General features: G+C 41.5%; 2 protein-coding genes across 2 annotated transcripts in view; both read left to right on the top strand.

Annotated features, from left to right (window-relative positions):
• Positions 1–10,735, top strand: part of LOC114685776 (isopentenyl-diphosphate delta-isomerase 2-like) — a 15,400-nt gene extending 4,665 nt beyond the window's left edge. The window contains exons 5-6 of the mRNA XM_037206461.1: positions 6,157–6,177; positions 10,553–10,735. Coding sequence (XP_037062356.1) covers positions 6,157–6,177; positions 10,553–10,735 — 204 coding nt within the window. The remainder of the gene's footprint in view (positions 1–6,156; positions 6,178–10,552) is intronic.
• LOC119087952 lies at positions 10,696–17,169 on the top strand. Its single transcript, XM_037205610.1, has 2 exons — positions 10,696–10,846; positions 15,817–17,169. Exon 2 carries the CDS (start codon positions 15,860–15,862, stop codon positions 16,892–16,894), a length of 1,035 nt encoding a protein of 344 aa, XP_037061505.1. The 5' UTR covers positions 10,696–10,846; positions 15,817–15,859; the 3' UTR covers positions 16,895–17,169.
• Positions 17,170–17,367: the final 198 nt, after the last annotated feature.

The following is a 17,367-nucleotide window of genomic DNA, read 5'->3' as shown; positions in this document are numbered from 1 at the left end:
AAGGTACCTAATAAGGACATTGGCATGAGTTGAGACTGCAGGGGAACATGGGGATATTAAAATAATACCAGGGAAAACAGACCCAAGAAGTTATTGGATACACCAGGCCAAGGAAACGGTGTAACTCCTGTTAAAAGGTGGACACCTAGCCCTGTAAGGGTAATATATTAGCCCTACTGACCTGTCACCTGACCACCCAGTGTACATCCAAGACTGAGCTACAGTTCCCCCTGTTGTGAGGGCTTCAGCCTACCTTGTTCCCTACTGTTGACTCCACCTCCTTAAATGCCCTCTGCCCATCCTCCTCTTTGCTCATCTGCTATTTGTCTTCTCACACACTCATCTGGGCTTAGTCCTGTCTTTTGCCTCTACAGCTGGACAACTGACTTCAAATAAGGTAAGGGTTCCAGGTAAGCAAACAGTCGTGACGAAAACATAGTTCCCGAAGGGACATAGTGTCATCCTCATTTGTAGCATTGTTAAAACTAAGATTAGCACTGTCACTCAGGGATATACCAAGGGAAAATCTAAGCATCCTAAATAATCAAAATGTCAAATTACAAAAAGACTTAAGAAGCATAGAGCGTGAGAGAAATGTTCAGTCCTTGGGCTATTTAATTGTCAATGCAGTTGGAGATGACATCCAACATTTTTGAAGTCCGTATAGATGTGTTCTGTGCTCAGAGCTGACACATGTTTGATGTGAGAAATGTGAATCTAAGCGTACATCTGAAATTTTGCAGTGCAGTGACTGGCTGGAATTATCCTCATAGTCTTTTTCCTCTAGTTAAAATTGAATCTTTAAAAACTATTTATTTGTTTGTTTGTTTGTTTGTTTGGTGTGTGTGTGTGTGTGTGTCTGTGTCTGTGTCTGTGCCTGCATGGATGTCTGTACACCACATGTGTGTGCTCGCCGAGGCCGGTAAAAGAAGGTGATCCAGTGGAACCGGAGTTACAGGGGGTTGTGAGGTGCCTGAAGTCGGTTCTGAACCCTACTGAACCCAGGGTCCTCTGCAAGAATAGCAATTGCGGGGCTAGAGAGATGGCTCAGCCGTTTAGAGCACTAACTGCTCTTCCAGAGGACCTGAGTTCAATACCCAGCAACAACCACCTGTAATGAGATCTGGTGCCCTCTTCTGGCCTGCAGGGACACGTGCAGGCAGAACACTGTATAAATAATAAATAAATCTTAAAAAAAAAAATAGCAATTACTCTTGACTGCTAAGCCAACTCTCCATTCCTAAGAATGGAATCTTTGGTGTGATGTCTTTTTTTTTCTTTCAGTTGATGAAATCATTTGGTTTTTTCATATTTGGGGAAAGACCCTGTAACCAATTTTGAATTCTCAGTTATCATATTTAGAAGTCTCTTATATAACATATGTCATCTTTAATAGAGAACACTCCTGTGGTTTTTCCTTAACTGGTTTACAGAACACCAAGCACTTATTTTATAAAGAGACAATAAATACTTTCCAGAAAGGATAGACTTGAGAAGAAATCCAAAGCTTTAGATAATTTTAAGAAATTATTATTGTTATTTGTTTGCATAATAGGCTAAATTTTATAGATTGAATTAAACATTTGTCCATTAAGATGTAGTGTAAGATTACTGTGTAATTGCTCCAATTAGGAATAATTCTTGTTTGTTTGTTTGCTGAGACAGGGTCTTAGGATGTAAACCAGGAGGTTTAGCTTTGGCATTTCTACCTGCACCCGTTATAACAGTAGAGCCTACATGATGGAAATCACTTCCTGGAAGACAAGGCTGCATCTCGAGCAGGAGCAATTATCTCCCAAAAGTCAGTTTACCTGTCAAGCAATAGGAACCATTTGTATGATCTTGCAAAACCAGAATTCATACAAGGATCCTGGAGATAACACCTTGACCAGAACTGCCCAGTTACACACACACACACACACACACACACACACACACACACACACACACACACACACACACACTGTTTCCAAGACAGAGTTTCTCTTGTGTGTAGCCTAGTCGTCCTGAAACTTGCTCTATAGACCAGGCTAGTCTTGAACTCAGAATCCACCTGCCTCTGCCTTCCAACTGCTAAAATTAAAGGCATTCACCACCACACCCAGCTTCATATTTTATCTTTTAAAAGAAAATATTAGACAATGGAAAGATCTTCCATGCTCCTGGACTGACAGAAGTAAGATTGTAAAAAATGGCTATACTTCCAAAATTAATCTACAGATCTAATGCAATAAGAAACAAAACTCCAATGTAATATTTTGAAGATCTAGAAAAAGCAACCCAAGAATTCATATGGATACACAAAAGACCACAAATACTCAAAGCAACCCTCAGGAGTAAAAACACAGTGATGGCATCAGAATACTCTACGTCAAATTATACTACAGAGCTACGGTGATAAAGACAGCCTGGAACTGGCATAAAGACAGCTAGGAGAAAGCAACAGAGTAGAGGACCTGGAAATAATCTGATAAAGCTAAAGCCATCTATCTCTTGACAAAGGAGTCAAAAACAGGAAGTCGGGGGAAACAACCTGTTCAACACATGGTGCTGACGAAACTGGATAGCCACCTGCAAAAGAATGAAAGTATATCTTATCTTTTACTTTGTACAAAAGTCAATTAAAACCCTGTCGACGACCTTAATTTAAAACTGGAAATGCTGGAAATGTTAGAGAAAAACATAGAGATGACTTTTCAAGACATTGGGGTAGATAAGAGCTTTCTGAACAGAATTCCAGTAGCATAGGAGTTAGTCCCAAATGTCAACAGATGTACTACAGGAAATGTAAAATGTTTCTGCCCATCAAAGGAAACCATCAGTAGACCAAACTGCTGCTCCCCGAAAGGATGAATGTCTTTACCAACTACACTTCAGACAAGAAGCTAATATGCAGAATTTACAAAGAATGATATACATTAAATACCAAAGAAATAAAACTGCCAATCAATACATAGTCTAAGAAAATTATTGGTGAAATTATTAAGGCCACTCCACATAGTTAAAAGGGATGTTTATTTAGTGGCATAACTTACAAATCAAGGGATAGGTAGGTTGCAGGGTCTGGGAAAGACGCAGTGCAGTCTGGCGGTGTTCTCTGGAGAACTCTGCTAGATCTACCTCCACCGTCCAGGGTCCAGGGACCAAGAGAGGTGGTGCATCCAGATCTCAGGTCTTCAGGGTTCTCTCTTGGCCCTGCCTTGTAGGCATGACAGTTACCGAAATCTCAATGGGGGTTGGAACTTCCAGATCAAAGCTGGAATGACTACCCACTACATCTCCCCCTTTTGTCTAAATAAGAAGGTTCTAACCTAATACAAGTCTACATACAAAGGAATGGTTATCAAATATTGTCCAGGAATAATGAGGGATAATGACCTAGATAAGATGGAACTACAATCAATGTGAACAATATCAAGCAAGAAACACATACTAGCCGGGGGGTGGTGGCGCACGCCTTTAATCCCAGCACTCGGAGGCAGAGGCAGGCGGATCTCTGTGAGTTCGAGGCCAGCCTGGACTACCAAGTGAGTTCCAGGAAAGGTGCAAAGCTACACAGAGAAACCCTGTCTCAAAAAAAAAAAAAAAAAAAAAAAAAAGAAAGAAAGAAAGAAAGAAAGAAACACATACTAAAAATCCAGAGAAGTCTAGAGCGTAGGTAAATGGTATGTTACAAAGATCATTCCAAAAGGTGTCCTATCCTAAAGAACCTGAATCTAATACTTAATATGTTCTATCTAAGAATATATATATGTATATATACATACATATATATATATATTAAGTTGTAACTATAACTGCTAGTCTTCAATCTCATCAAAGACCTGAGAAGGAATATAATGGTACCTGAGAAATGGTAGATGGATGCAAGCAACTTTTGGGAATCTTGCAAGAGTAGACCGAGACAGCTGACAGCCTGGACAGTCACCTAATGTTTCTCAGCATTGTTGGCGCATTCATATAAGCTACAGGCCTAGAGTATCTGTCAGACCATTTTCAGAAGCAGGAATTCTGAAAGATCATGTTATCCTGTCTTGGCAGAGTACAGTGGTCACTTTCCTTGTGTCCTGCTTGTCCAAAAAGGACAGCATATGTACTGTCAGCAGTCGAGGCAAGGGCAGTTCTTTGCCCATTAGGCCATTTTGTGCCAAGAAGAAGACAAACTTCCAAATGGAAATGTCTTAGAAGCCCAACATTTTCTTGGGATCAATTGGTGCAGCCAGGAGCAATTGTGTCTCATATCAATAGAATTCTAAGTTATTTAAATGCCACATTCTCTAGGTCCATGAAGTGTTTGAAGATTACCTGTCTATCCGACCTATGTATCTATAAATCTGGATAACCTAACTAGCATTAACTATAGAGATGACAAGCATAGGTGACTATAAATCTATAAGTCTTACCGAAATAACCTAAGGACTAATGAACGCTTCATGTAAACAAGGTAAACAGTCTATAAGCAAATATATGGTAAAGGATGATGACTTCAAAATTGTGAAAATATACAAAATATTTATAACAGAGGTAGGAATGTATAGTGCGATATGCAATATGACAATAATCTTAAATATATATCAATATACAGAATATTCTAAACAGAAGTAGAACCTCCATACAGTATGACAGATATAAATTTACATTTGTATTAATATACAAATATTTCAAATAAGAGTAGAAATATATGTACATTATAACAAATATAGTTCTGTATTTGTATCAAACTCCAGCTACACAAAATAAATTGACAGTTTTCAAAAGGAGAAACAAAAATGGCCTATAACTATTCTCAAAATTGTTCAATATTACTGATCATCAGGGAAATGCTAGTTGAAACTACTTTGAGAGATTATTTCACCTTATTATATTTGGCTATCACCAAGAAATCTGACAACAAATGTTAAATAGAGAGAAAGAAGAACCCTAAATTCACTGCTGGTAGGAGAGCAAATTAATACAGCCATTATGAAAATCAGTGTAGAGGCTCCTTTAAAAATCAAAAAATAAATCTTGGCACAGTGGCATATATCTTTAATCCCAGAACTTGGAAGACAGAGTCAGACAGATCTCTGAATTAGAGGCCAACCTAGTCTATATAGTGAGTTTCAGGATATCTAAGACTTACGGAGAGACACTGTCTCAAACAGAAAAAATTAAAATAGAACTACTATATGACCCAATTTTCAACTCCAGGGCATATACCCAGGGAACTCTATATTCTACCATAGAGATATTTGCACATCCATGTTTATTATTGTCTTATTTACAATATCAAGGAAATGGGACCAAACTCAATGTCTACCAATGGATAAGTGGATAATGAAAATGTGGTACCTATGCAAATGCGATATTAGTCAGCTACAAAGGAAATTTTTTTTTCAGGAAAATGCATGGTTTTGGAAAGTATGATATTAAAAAAGTCACCCAAACTTGGAAAAAAATGTGTTGTCCCTCATATGTGGTTGCTAGACTATTATATTATATATATATGTAAACATCTGTAAGTGTTGGTAGAGTATAAAATATAGAAAAGAGACGAAAAGGAGTAATATTGGATGATGAAGAAAGATGGGATGCACACTAATGGGTACATGAGTCATGACAGAGAATGCAGAGCTAATTGTTTCTCTAGTTTCAACTGTCACAATTGTTTTATTTTCTCTTGGGTGGATAACTGCATTAAAATATAGTTGATAAAACCGGGCGGTGGTGGCACATACCTTTAATCCCAGCATACGGGATGCAGAGCCAGGCGAATCTCTGAGTTCGAGGTCAGCCTGGTCTACAGAGTAAGATCTAGGACCAGCACCAAAACTACACAGAGAAAACTTGTCTCAAAAAAACAAAAACAAAAAATCCATATATATATTTGATAATGAAAGTGCAAAACCCTAAGTGAAGCTTCCTGGTTTCAGAACAGCCATTCTAATGTATAGAAGTTAACTAGGATGCCTGGGACTTGGGACTGGTTAAGTGGATACTTCACTCCAGTTGTGTGACATTTTTATTTGTGAGTTCATTACAAAGTGATTTTTAAATTTAATTTTAAAAACTCATGTTACTACCCCACAGAAAGATCTGAGGCCATCAGACATACGTTTGTTTCCCTGACATGGTCACATTGATGAAATAGCCTCTCTTTTTTGTCTTTCCCCATAGGTCTCCTTGTTTGACAAGCAGGTGAGACAGACAGGCAAACTTTAATTAGTTAGGCTGCTGGATTTGGTTCTTTCCCCTTGAAACTGTAGTAACACTATAAACCAAAAAGAATTTTAGCTTAACTTAACAATTATAATTTAGATGAGTTTTCACTCATAAGCTAATTTGATGACCTATAAATGACATTAAAACCTAAACACATGCAGACAATGCATAAATTTGAATTGTTATACATAAAGATAGATTTTTAAAAATGTATTAAAAGGTGGGCAGTGGCTCCTGTGTTTAATCCCAGCACTTGAGGGTAAGAAGCCGGTGGATCTCTGTGAATTCAAGACCAGGTCTACATAGCAAGTTCCAGAACAGCCAGAGCTATGTAAAGAGACCCTGTCTCAAAATCAAACCCAACAAACAAACAAACAAAATATCAGATTTCATAGCTTTTATTTGGATTTCTCATTTGCCAGTTCTGAACTGTTTATCTGATTTTTTTTTTTACAGTGTTTAGCAGTTATTAACCTCAAATTTGTACGATGGAAAGTATGACTCCATACTAGTAAGACAGAAGACATTCTGACTTTCAAAGACCCTGAAGCCTTACAGGAAGCAGAAAGGGCACCCTGAATCTGGGCCACACCTTCTGGTGGCAGCCTATGCAGAGGGCATGGCAGAAGGAAACTTGCCTCTTTTCCTGCTTATCCTCACTCTCACTGGCAAGCACCAGCTGTTGCTGAGGAAGTCCTTCATCAGTATCAGAACCAACTTCTGGACTCCAATGTGTACCAAAGACCAGCAGCTCTCCAGGAATGCTCTAGGCATACTGCAACAGGTTGGAGTGCTGAGCCATCCAGTCTCATGGACTGAGAACCACTGGATTCTCGGCCTTTCTATGTGAAACAGCCTTGGCCAGTATAGTAAATCTCTCTTTAATATTTTTGTTCATTCCATCAGTTCCAAGAGAATCTTCCCTAATACACCCTACTAAAACCTTAATTTATCATCAGTAAATTAAGAATGTTTCTGAGATGACTGTAGTGGCACACACCTTTAATCCCAGCACTTGGGAGGTAGAGGCAGATGGATCTCTGTGAGTTTGAGGCCAGCCTGGGCTACAGAACAATTCCAGAAGGACAACCAAGGCTATTACACAGATAAACCTTGTCTCGAAAAACCACCATATATGTATATATTCCTAAAAGGCTTGAGAGATGGCTCAGTAGTTAAGAGCCCTTGGTGTTCTCCCAGAGAACCTGGATTCAATTCCCAGCAAGCCTCACCTGATAGCTCACAGCCATCTGGTAACTCCAGTTCCAGAGGATCCAACACCCTCTTCTGGCTTCTGATGGTACTGCATACATGTGGTAAACAGACATACAAGCAGGCAAAACACCAATACACAAAATAAATTAATAAAAATGAATTTATTTAAAATAAATCTATATCAGACTAATAAGTATTTTAATATTTATTCAAGTTTGTATGCATAGTGTATGCCTACTTGTATACCATATGGACATAGGCATTTTTGAGGACAGAAGAGAGTATCATGTCCCTTGAAAGAGGAGTTACACGTGGGTGTGACCAGCATGATATGGGCACCGAGAACTGAACCTGGGTCTTCTGCAAAAACAGCAAGTGGTCTTAGCCACTGAGCCATCTCTCCAGCTCCACCAATATGGATTTTTAAAGTATGCACCTCAGTCCTTTATTTAGCATAAAATATTTTATGTTAATATTTTTCTCCTTTAGAAACTGCTTTGAAAGAATGTTTATCAAAATATTTGTATATCACATTAAACACTGTAACTTAATGAAACTTTTATCTTATGATTTCAATGAATTTCATTTTCTATAAATGTATAGCTTTTAAAGGTTTTATGGAACCTCCTAAATAGCATTTAAATAGGTTTTTCATTTCATTTTATTTTATTTGTTTGTTTATTGGTTTTCCGAAAGCGGGTTTCTCTGTGTAATCTGGGCTGTCCTGGAATTCACTATGTAACCAGGCTGAATTTAGAAGTCAGAGATCATCTACCTTGGCCTCGGAAGCCCTGAGGTTAAAGGCATGTACTAACACCGCTTGGTTAAATAGGTTTTTGAAACCTATTTATTTACCTTTATTTTGTGTGTCTGAGTGTGTGTGTGTGTGTGTGTGTGTGTGTGTGTGTGTGTGTGTGTGTGTGCTGATGCCCTCAGAGACCAGAAGAAAGCATTGGGTCCCCTGAATGCAGTTGCAGATGGCTGCCAGGTGGATGTGAAACCAAATCCAGGTGCTCTGCAAGAGCAGCAAGTGCTCTCAGCTGCTGAACCACCTCCCCACAACCCCATTGTATTAGATTTTTAGAAGTTCAGAGTGGGACTGGAGAGTTGGTTCGGGTTCAATCCCTAGACCCTCACAGTGGCTTAGAACCTCTCTAGTTCTTGGGGATCTGATGCCTTTTCCTGACCTCTGCAGGCACCAAGCACACAGGTGGTGCACTACATACGTGGACGCAAAACACTGGATGTGTACGTACGTATGTGTGTGTGTGTGTGTGTGTGTGTGAGAGAGAGAGAGAGAGAGAGAGAGAGAGAGAGAGAGAGAGAGAGAGAGACAGAGAGACAGAGAGACAGAGAGAGACAGAGAGAGAGACAGAGAGAGAGAGACAGAGAGAGACAGAGAGAGGATGACTTGTAGGGTTAATTCTCCCCTAAAGCTTGTGGGTCCTGGTGATTCAATTCTGGTCATTAGGCTCCACATCAAGTGTCTTTAACCAGTAAGCCAGTGGTTCTCAACGTGTGGGTCATGGCCCCCAGGGAGGAGAAATGAACCTGTAAAAGAACCATCAAAACACACAGATATTTACATTATGGTTTATAAAAGTAGCAAAATTAGAGTTATGAGGTAACAATGAGAATAATTTTATGGTTGGTGTTCACCATATCATGAGGAACTGTATTAAAGGGTCATACCATTTGGAAGATTGAGAACATTGCACTAAATCCTCTCATCAGCAGCCCCCGGGCAACTTAAGAACAATTAAAGCACATTTACAATATGCACACATGCATATGAATTGTGCATATGAATATGTAATGAATATTTAAAAATTTATTTCATTGTAATAATAAATGAAAATTTTAAGTGGCTATGGGTTTTGTAAGAAAATGAAATAACGATTAAAAGTATACATTCCTGGATCAGGCAATATGTATCTGAAGAATCAGCAATTATGACGATGCCCCCTGAAAAATCCATGTTTTGTTCCATCTGATGCTAAAATGCAACATGGATGAGAATTCAGGATTCTTTTTTGCTCAAGGAAATTTTTGTTTCAGTTTAAAAGAAAAGTACCTCATGGCAGGGAATGGAGAAGAGAAGGGGGAAAGCACATTCCTTTTACCCGTGGAGGTAGGACACAGGACAGACAAACAGCCACGTGGAGGGGAGGAGAGCTTAGAGAAGGAGTAAGAATGTGAGGGAAAGCCTACAGAACAGACACAGAAAGAAAAGGAAAAGGTATGTTTTCTTCGTATTTCAGGAAAGTGAGCAGACATATGAACGAGTGTGGCTACACCATGTAAGATATTGTGCTAGAGAGAGGAGATTCTGAGAAGGGACAGTGCAGTCCCTTTATTAAAGGCACAATTATTCTGCTCTAGCATGGCTAAAGGCAACTCTGCCTTCTAAGGGGACCACCTGCCCAGGTTGACCCGTTCCAGCTGGAAATTTAGGTCTCTACCCAGAGACTCTGTTCCCTTGACCAGGAGAGTTCTTTTATGAAACAGCCTTTATTGCTATTGTAACATTTCATTCTCTGAAGAGGTAACTGTAAAATCATTGAGGAACCAGATAAGGAGAAGAGCCTTCCAGTACTCTGGCAACTTTGGCCTCTGGCAAGGATAAAGCTGCCAAGAGTACCAAGGGAATTTCTGGCTTTAAGAGAGGCTACAAGATTTCTATCAGCAGTACTTACCAAATTCTAAATTCACCACTGGCCAGAAGAACAGAAGCTAAGGAACCTGCAAGGTAACATGCAAGCCACACTCACATGTAGATCAGTCCACTGACAGTCAGGGCAACTCAGCACCAATGCTTTAAGATGGATCTTGGCATAAGACCCCGCAAATGTCAGCCATTGAGGGGACAGAGACCTAGCTTCACACTGTCACCTTCATCAGTCTCAGAAACACTCTTATTTGACTCAGGCCAAACTGGGATTTCTGGTTTTGACACTGAAAAGAATTCTAGAAGTAGCCCATATAACAAGGCTATTTAAATAGGCTTGAGCAGGAGGAGATTGTCATTGCAGTGAAATCACTTGCCTAACACCCTGCGGTCAGTCCCTCCAGCTGAGCCCACCACCATGCCTAATCCTTTAAAAGCCTGAGCAAAAATTACCTCTGTCTCTTTAAGTTGAGTCTTGGCATTGATTTGCAAGGAGCCATGAGCGAACAACTCAAGAACTATGGTGGCTTTTGGCTAGCTGCGATTGGTCCATGGCTCCGTGACCTCACAAGGAACCATTGTGAGGAAGGAGAGTGGCCCACCCATGGAAGGCACCTGCTGGGCCTGGATCTTGTCCTTAAGCTGCAGTGAAGCTGTTGGTTGGTTACAGAGGACTTGACTCAAGACTTCGGTCCTGAGAGCTTTATTTTTTATTGTCTGTCTTTGAACTGAACATCTGTGATCACCACTGACCTGAACACAGTGAGTGTGCTTACCAGTGAGTTGGATTTGTGACTAATTTTGACAGGTTATTGTTTTAGATTTAGTTTGTCCATCTGTTTCACTTGACTTATTAACAACCATTTTCTATTATTATCTATCCATTTATCTTTGACATTTTGTACATTGATTTAGTTCTTTACCTTAGCTTTTGTTAGTATATATTAACTGTAAAAGATAGGGAATTTGATTCTGGAGCATACCCACCTGCTTTGTTACCTCCTGCAGCCTTTCCCTGTGGTTATAAATTCCCTATCATGGTAAGAGTCTTCTCCTGCCACCATGCCACTCATGAGACAAAACATGCTCTGGGGAATCTTGAGGGACAAGTATTTCAAGGCCTCACAGTGTCATGGACAGGCTATCATCCTTTTGGTGCCCATAAATATGAGTTTAAGGAAAAGCAATTATCATGAGTATAGAGATGAAGAGGTCTGCAGTAGTTGGAGTCATTAGAGAATTTGAGGGTGTGAGTGAAAAGGGCCTTGATGAAGCCTGTGTGTGCACTCTCTATCTATTCCTTAACTATATGTCTCTAACCCAGGCTAGCCCAAAGGTGACTGAGTCTATTATTCTTGTTACTGCTGCTCTTCTCAAAGTCCAAATGTCCTCATCAAGGTTTGAATGGAAGAGGTATCACATCATCTCATGTCTCTGCATTCTTGGTCAGTAGCAGGGAATGATGTTCAGGAGGTTGTAAAACCCCATGGTGGTGGAACTCAGCAGAAAGAATCGGGTCATTAGAGGGAATGGGACATGCCAAAACCATATAAGCAGCTGCTTCAGACCCATCTTCCCAAGTCCCCAGAAATGGCTTCCCTGTCCTCTGAGAGCCTGAGCCAAAGCAAAACCTGGGTACCACATGTTGCTGCTTCTCAGAGAATTGGTCAGGGCAGTGAGAAAACTAATGTAGTCCTTGGAGACACAAGGTGAAGAATTTGTGTTTGGTGTGTGTGTGTGTGTGTGTGTGTGTGTGTGTGTGTGTGTGTGTGTGTGAAGAGCTGTGATTGGTTCATTTCCTCCTCTGACATCACAAAGCCCTTGTGAGGAGTTGAAGACTCCGCCCATATAAGGCACTGGCTGGGGCTGGGGCTTCTCACACTGAAGAGAAGCTGTGGCTGGGTTGGCTGTAGAGTTGTTGACTCAGACGTTGGTTCACGTACACTTTGATATTACTGAGCTCCTAAAACCAGACACTGTTCGTCTGCTTTGACGTCCAAACAGTGAGTTTGTTTCCTGGTCTGTTGGTTTTGATTTATATCTCTTAATTGGTTCTTAATTTAATTGGTGCTTGCAATTCAGTTTCTTTTTTACAGGCCCCATATTTCTATCCTAAAGCAAGATTCTTTGACATTTTTTAAATTTAATTTTTCTGGTTTTAAAAGTTTTTAGTATAGACAAGCTGTAAAAAAGGAATTTCATCACAATGTGTACATTCACCATGTCTACGTGTGCTGTAATCTCCTAAAATCTTGGAAGCACTTACATCCATCAATCCCTATAATTATTTTCCACACTTGCTATGCCCCACCCTAACACTGCAAAAAGGACCCAAACCGTGTCATTTATTACAGCATCAGAGTGTCAGGGAGGGCTACTATCCTTTAGATGACCATCTATATGAGTTTAAGATAAAGGAAGTGAATATCTTAAGTGTAGAGAAAATGACTGTGGCAGTCAGAATTCTTAGAGAACTTTAGGGTACTAATGCAAAGGACAGACCATAGGTTGATTCTCTAACTAGTCCATAACCCTGTCCCTAACCCAGATCAGCACAGAGTTTCTGAGTCTGCCCACCTTGTTACTATGGCACTTGTTACCGTGTTACTGTGTTGCCTAGTTACTATGTTCTTAAAGTAAAAATGCCCTCCTCAAGGCTTGATAAGATTGGTCTCATACCTTCTCATGTGTCTGAATGCTTGGGCTCTAGCAGGGAGGTCATAATAGCCCAGGGCAGTAGAAAACAGCAGGAGGAATTGGGTGACTGGAGAAAGTAGAGACCTGCCAAAGTCATGTACCCAATTGATTCAGACCAATCTTCCCAAGTCACCATCTCCTCCAACTGCCCTACCTCCCTGTCCTCTGAGAGCCTGAGAGCAGGGTTACTCTTTGTTAAGTTGCATCTTGTTGGGGATTTGCTCACAGCCATAACAAAAGTTATGCAGTCCCTGGAGCTGGAATGAGAAACATCTTTGGGTTAGTCCCTGCTGTCACTGGTCCATTTATGAGAAGTTATGGAGCTGGGCAGTGGTGGCACACGCCTTTAATCCTAGCACTTGGGAGGCAGAGATAGGAGGATCTCTGTGAGTTCAAGGCCAGCCTGCTCTACAAAGAGAGTTCCAGGATAGGCTCCAAAGCTACACAGAGAAACCCTGTCTTGAAAAAGCCAAAGAGAGAGAGAGAGAGAGAGAGAGAGAGAGAGAGAGAGAGAGAGAGAGAGAGAGAGAAGTTATAGAAATCTGTTCATATAAGACCCTGAAGTGGGGGGCTGGGTTTGTTTTTTTCTTCCTTCCTTCCTTTCTTCCTTCCTCCCTCCCTCCCTTCCTTCCTTTCTTTTTCTTTTCTTTTTTTTTTTCCGAGACAGGGTTTCTCTGAGTATTTTTGGTCCCTGTCCTGGATCTCGGTGTGTAGACCAGTCTGGCCTGGACTCACAGAGACCTACCTAGCTCTGCCTCCTGGGTGCTGGGATTAAAGGTGTGGGCCACAAACACCTGGTGGGCTGGGGTTTTCTTGATGCTACAGAGAAACTCTTGCTGGATGGAGAGCAGTTGTACCTCTACATTGAGCCTGATAAACTGGAATCCTAACCTCTTGGACCTTGGCATTGGGAGATTTCTCTGTTTTGGTTGGATTGTGTTCTGTTTCTCTTTTTGGTTCATGCACTCATGCTTTTGCTTGAGGCATGCATTTCTGCTCATGTGTTCATTTTGCTTAACTGTTTGGTTTAATATTTTGCCATGTGTTATGTTCATTTCATTTTCTTATCTTAAACCTTTACTGTGTAAAGTAAGGAATTCCCCTGTAACACTTCTATAGATGCATACAGTGACCTGGGATCATTTTCATCTGCTCTGTTACATTGCAGCTGCCCCTTGTATGTGCCCCCAAAGTCCCCATTTCAATTAAGGTTCCACCTACTGATCCGTGGCTCTGGTTAGGCTCACAGTATCTCTGGATCTGGGCTTTTACAGACAATGCTCCTAATGTCTATTTCCACTTCAGAAAATGACAAAATTTCATTCTTTGTGGCTGAGCATAGGCCCCTTCCCGTGACCTACTTACATGCTTGTTGTCGAATACTTTCCCCATTGATTTATCCTAGGATTCCCTGCTAAACTCACTGTGAACATGAAACATCAAATCTGTCATTCAATCTGTTGTTGAACTTTGTGTGAAGTACCAAGGAATCTGATAGCAGATGAAAATGAAAAAGTGGATGTTCACAAAGGACATTGGAGTACAGTCAAGCCTCTGTGTGTGTGTGTGTGTGTGTGTGTGTGTGTGTGTGTGTGTGTGTGTGTGTGTGTTTCTGTCGGGGGAGGGGAGTTGTTCTGGGTGTAGCCTCATGGTAATACTGGCTCTCAAGACTAAATTTGGAATGATCGATCTTGGGTCTTTGGTGATGCAGCATGAGGAGAATGGGTCTCCATTATACTATATGGCCAGTAGGTAAGATCCATCATGCAATCTGTGGGTCCTGGGCTGTCCTTGTTTGCAGAAAGTATATTACTCTTTCCATCTTATCCCTATATTGACCACTTCACATGGTTTGTAACATCCAGAATTGATCATCACACCCAGGATGTAGCAGCAGTAAAGCAGCAGGCAGTAATCATGTTAAATAACATCTTATCAGTGTTGGTGTCTGTTTTATGATTCAAGAAATCTCTTTCCTTCAGGATTATCACCTCTCTAGAGTTAGACTTAATCACATAAACACCCAGGTTGCCCATAGATCCTTCTTGTCTTTCTTATTTCCTGTCTCACATTTCAATAATTTGTATCTTCTCCCTGGGGGATGCAGGTCAAGGGTTTGTCAGACTTCTTCACCCTTTCAAATCAACAGATCTTTGTTTTGATCTTTGTTTCTTTGGTCTTTGTTTCAACCTCCATGTGACCACTTATTTCAACTCTGGTCTTCCTTATGCTTTCTCCTAACTGCTTTGGGGTTTCAGTTGTTTTTTTATCTTGACTTCTGACTGCCAAGATGCATCATTAGGATATTTGAGGTTATAGTGATTTTTTTTTTTTTTTTTTGGTTTTTCGAGACAGGGTTTCTCTGTGCAGCTTTGTGCCTTTCCTGGAACTCACTCTGTAGACCAGGCTGGCCTCAAACTCACAGAGACCCACCTGCCTCTGCCTCCCAAGTGCTGGGATTAAAGGCGTGTGCCACTACCGCCCGGCCCAATGGTGATATTTTATTTGTGCTGAAATGTGATTTTATTTGTATGTTAATAAATGAAGTTGCCTGGGAATCAGAGCTAAGGGCAAGCAATATAGCAGAAGTCCAGCGGTGGTGGCACATGCCCTCAATCTGATCACATGGCAGGCAGAGTCTCTGCATAGTCAAGGACACAGGCAAGCAGTGACCCTAACCTTTAATCCCAGTATGAACCATAGAGACCTGGAGGTCTGTATAGACAGGCAGTGATGAGGAAATCATGTGGTTGGGTTTAGAGCCAATGAGAAGGTATAACAGAAAGGCAATAATAAGACAAGTCACACAGGTGAAGGTCCCCTCTCTGAGGGGAAGGATGGCAGTGCTTAGTAAGCTAAAGGTTTTGCTAGTGCTCTATTCTTTTGGGCTTTTAACTCTGTATTTGGCTTTGTGTTTCTTTTTAAATAAGATCGGTTAGAATTTCATCTACATGAGGTAGCTATGATTTTCCTGATGTAGAAATTGAGAGCCAACAACTTGCCTCCTAGACTTGCTTTTGTGTTGTTCTTTTTAGCATCTTGTGGTGGTCCCATTCCCCACCTGCCACGGTGGTGAACATGGAGGCAGAATTTCCATGGACCGGTCTCTGTGATTTACCACCAGCATGCAGAGAAATGGGATCCAGGCTGTCCATCTCTACCATTGTAGATGCTATGTGTTGCTTAGACCACATGGCTGAAGAAACCCTGGGACTCAGAGGAACAAACAGGCTTAATGATGCCCTGGCAAAAAACACTATGTTCAACAAGAGAAAAAGTGGTGGTACCATCCTTGGTGAAATATGGCATGTTCCAAAGACCTATTCGTTCAAGAGTCCTGCAGGTAGCCCCAGCCTCCCTCCCACCCTAAGGAGGGGAGGAAGTCAAGCTGCCTTGCCCACACTGGTGGCATCTGAAGACCACAAAGGGCAAGACATGAATGAAGAGAGATATAGCAAGATCTCCTCTAGGTCCAGCTCTCCAGATTTATACAAGCTGCTGGATCTCAGCTGGCCTGGGAATTCTGCCCCACGCTTTCAGGCCGTGCAGGCCTGTAACATCAATAAGAATTTTGAGGAGACAGAGAGCACGACCTGTTCTGGTGACAGTGACACATCCGAGGACGACCTCTCCTACATGGAGGACATCACTTCTACCTCAGCCCCACAGGATGACGGTGTGGAGGCTGAGATTGAGGAGACTGGCAACAGCACCATGCTCAGTCACGCATCCCTCAGTGCATTGTTCTTCCTGGAAGATACCCACTGTCAACAGATCCCAGGACCTCAGGATGATGCTGAGGTTACCAATAGCTTCAGCACATCTAGAGACCTGAAGGAAATTGACCTACAGCCCAGTGAGAGAACACATGATGCTGTGGACTCTGTGGATTCTCCCCAGAATGAGAACACTGAATATGAAAACAGCAAGGGAATAATCCTTGAGGAGTCACCACCCAGCTTTAGCAAGGACCAGCCCCAGAAGGTAGCCACAGCCTCCAAGAAGAAGCAAAGAAGGGGCTGGAAAGGGGTGAGGAGGCAGATTAGTCACCTGACTTCCAGTTTATTCTGTTGCCTCCTCCCCCCAAAGACAGGAGACACAACCCCCACGTAAGGGACAACAAGCCTGGGCAAAGGAGCACATGGACACTGAGGAGGCCCGGTCAGTGACTTTTCTGTGTATGGATCTTTGCTTTTGCAAGGCCCTTTGCACTGATAGGCTGCACCCATTTAGAAGTCATGAACCCTAAGATGCCTGTGACCCTATAAGGAGCTTTCCCACTGTACCCATTTATGTGGAACCTGGGGAAGCTGAGCCTGAAGCAGACAAGCAATGGATGCAACCAGGGGCAGTGGAGGGAAGGGGAAGGGAGTTGGGCTTGGGGAAAGGGGAAACATGTAGCTGGAGTTGGAAGCAAGATGTAAAAGTACCAGTAAGCCACAAGCCATGTGGCAACTTATAGATTAATAGAAATGGGTTAATTTAAGATAAAAGAACTAGATAGCAAAAAGACTGCCATGACCATACAGTTTATAAGTAATACAAGTCTCTGTGTGTTTACTTGGGTCTGAGCAGCTGCAGGAGCT

The sequence above is a fragment of the Peromyscus leucopus genome, chromosome 5, assembly GCF_004664715.2.
Source record: "Peromyscus leucopus breed LL Stock chromosome 5, UCI_PerLeu_2.1, whole genome shotgun sequence".
Taxonomy (NCBI): domain Eukaryota; kingdom Metazoa; phylum Chordata; class Mammalia; order Rodentia; family Cricetidae; genus Peromyscus; species Peromyscus leucopus.
The sequence above is the reverse complement of the archived record's forward strand: the minus strand, read 5'-3'. Positions and strand labels throughout refer to the sequence as shown.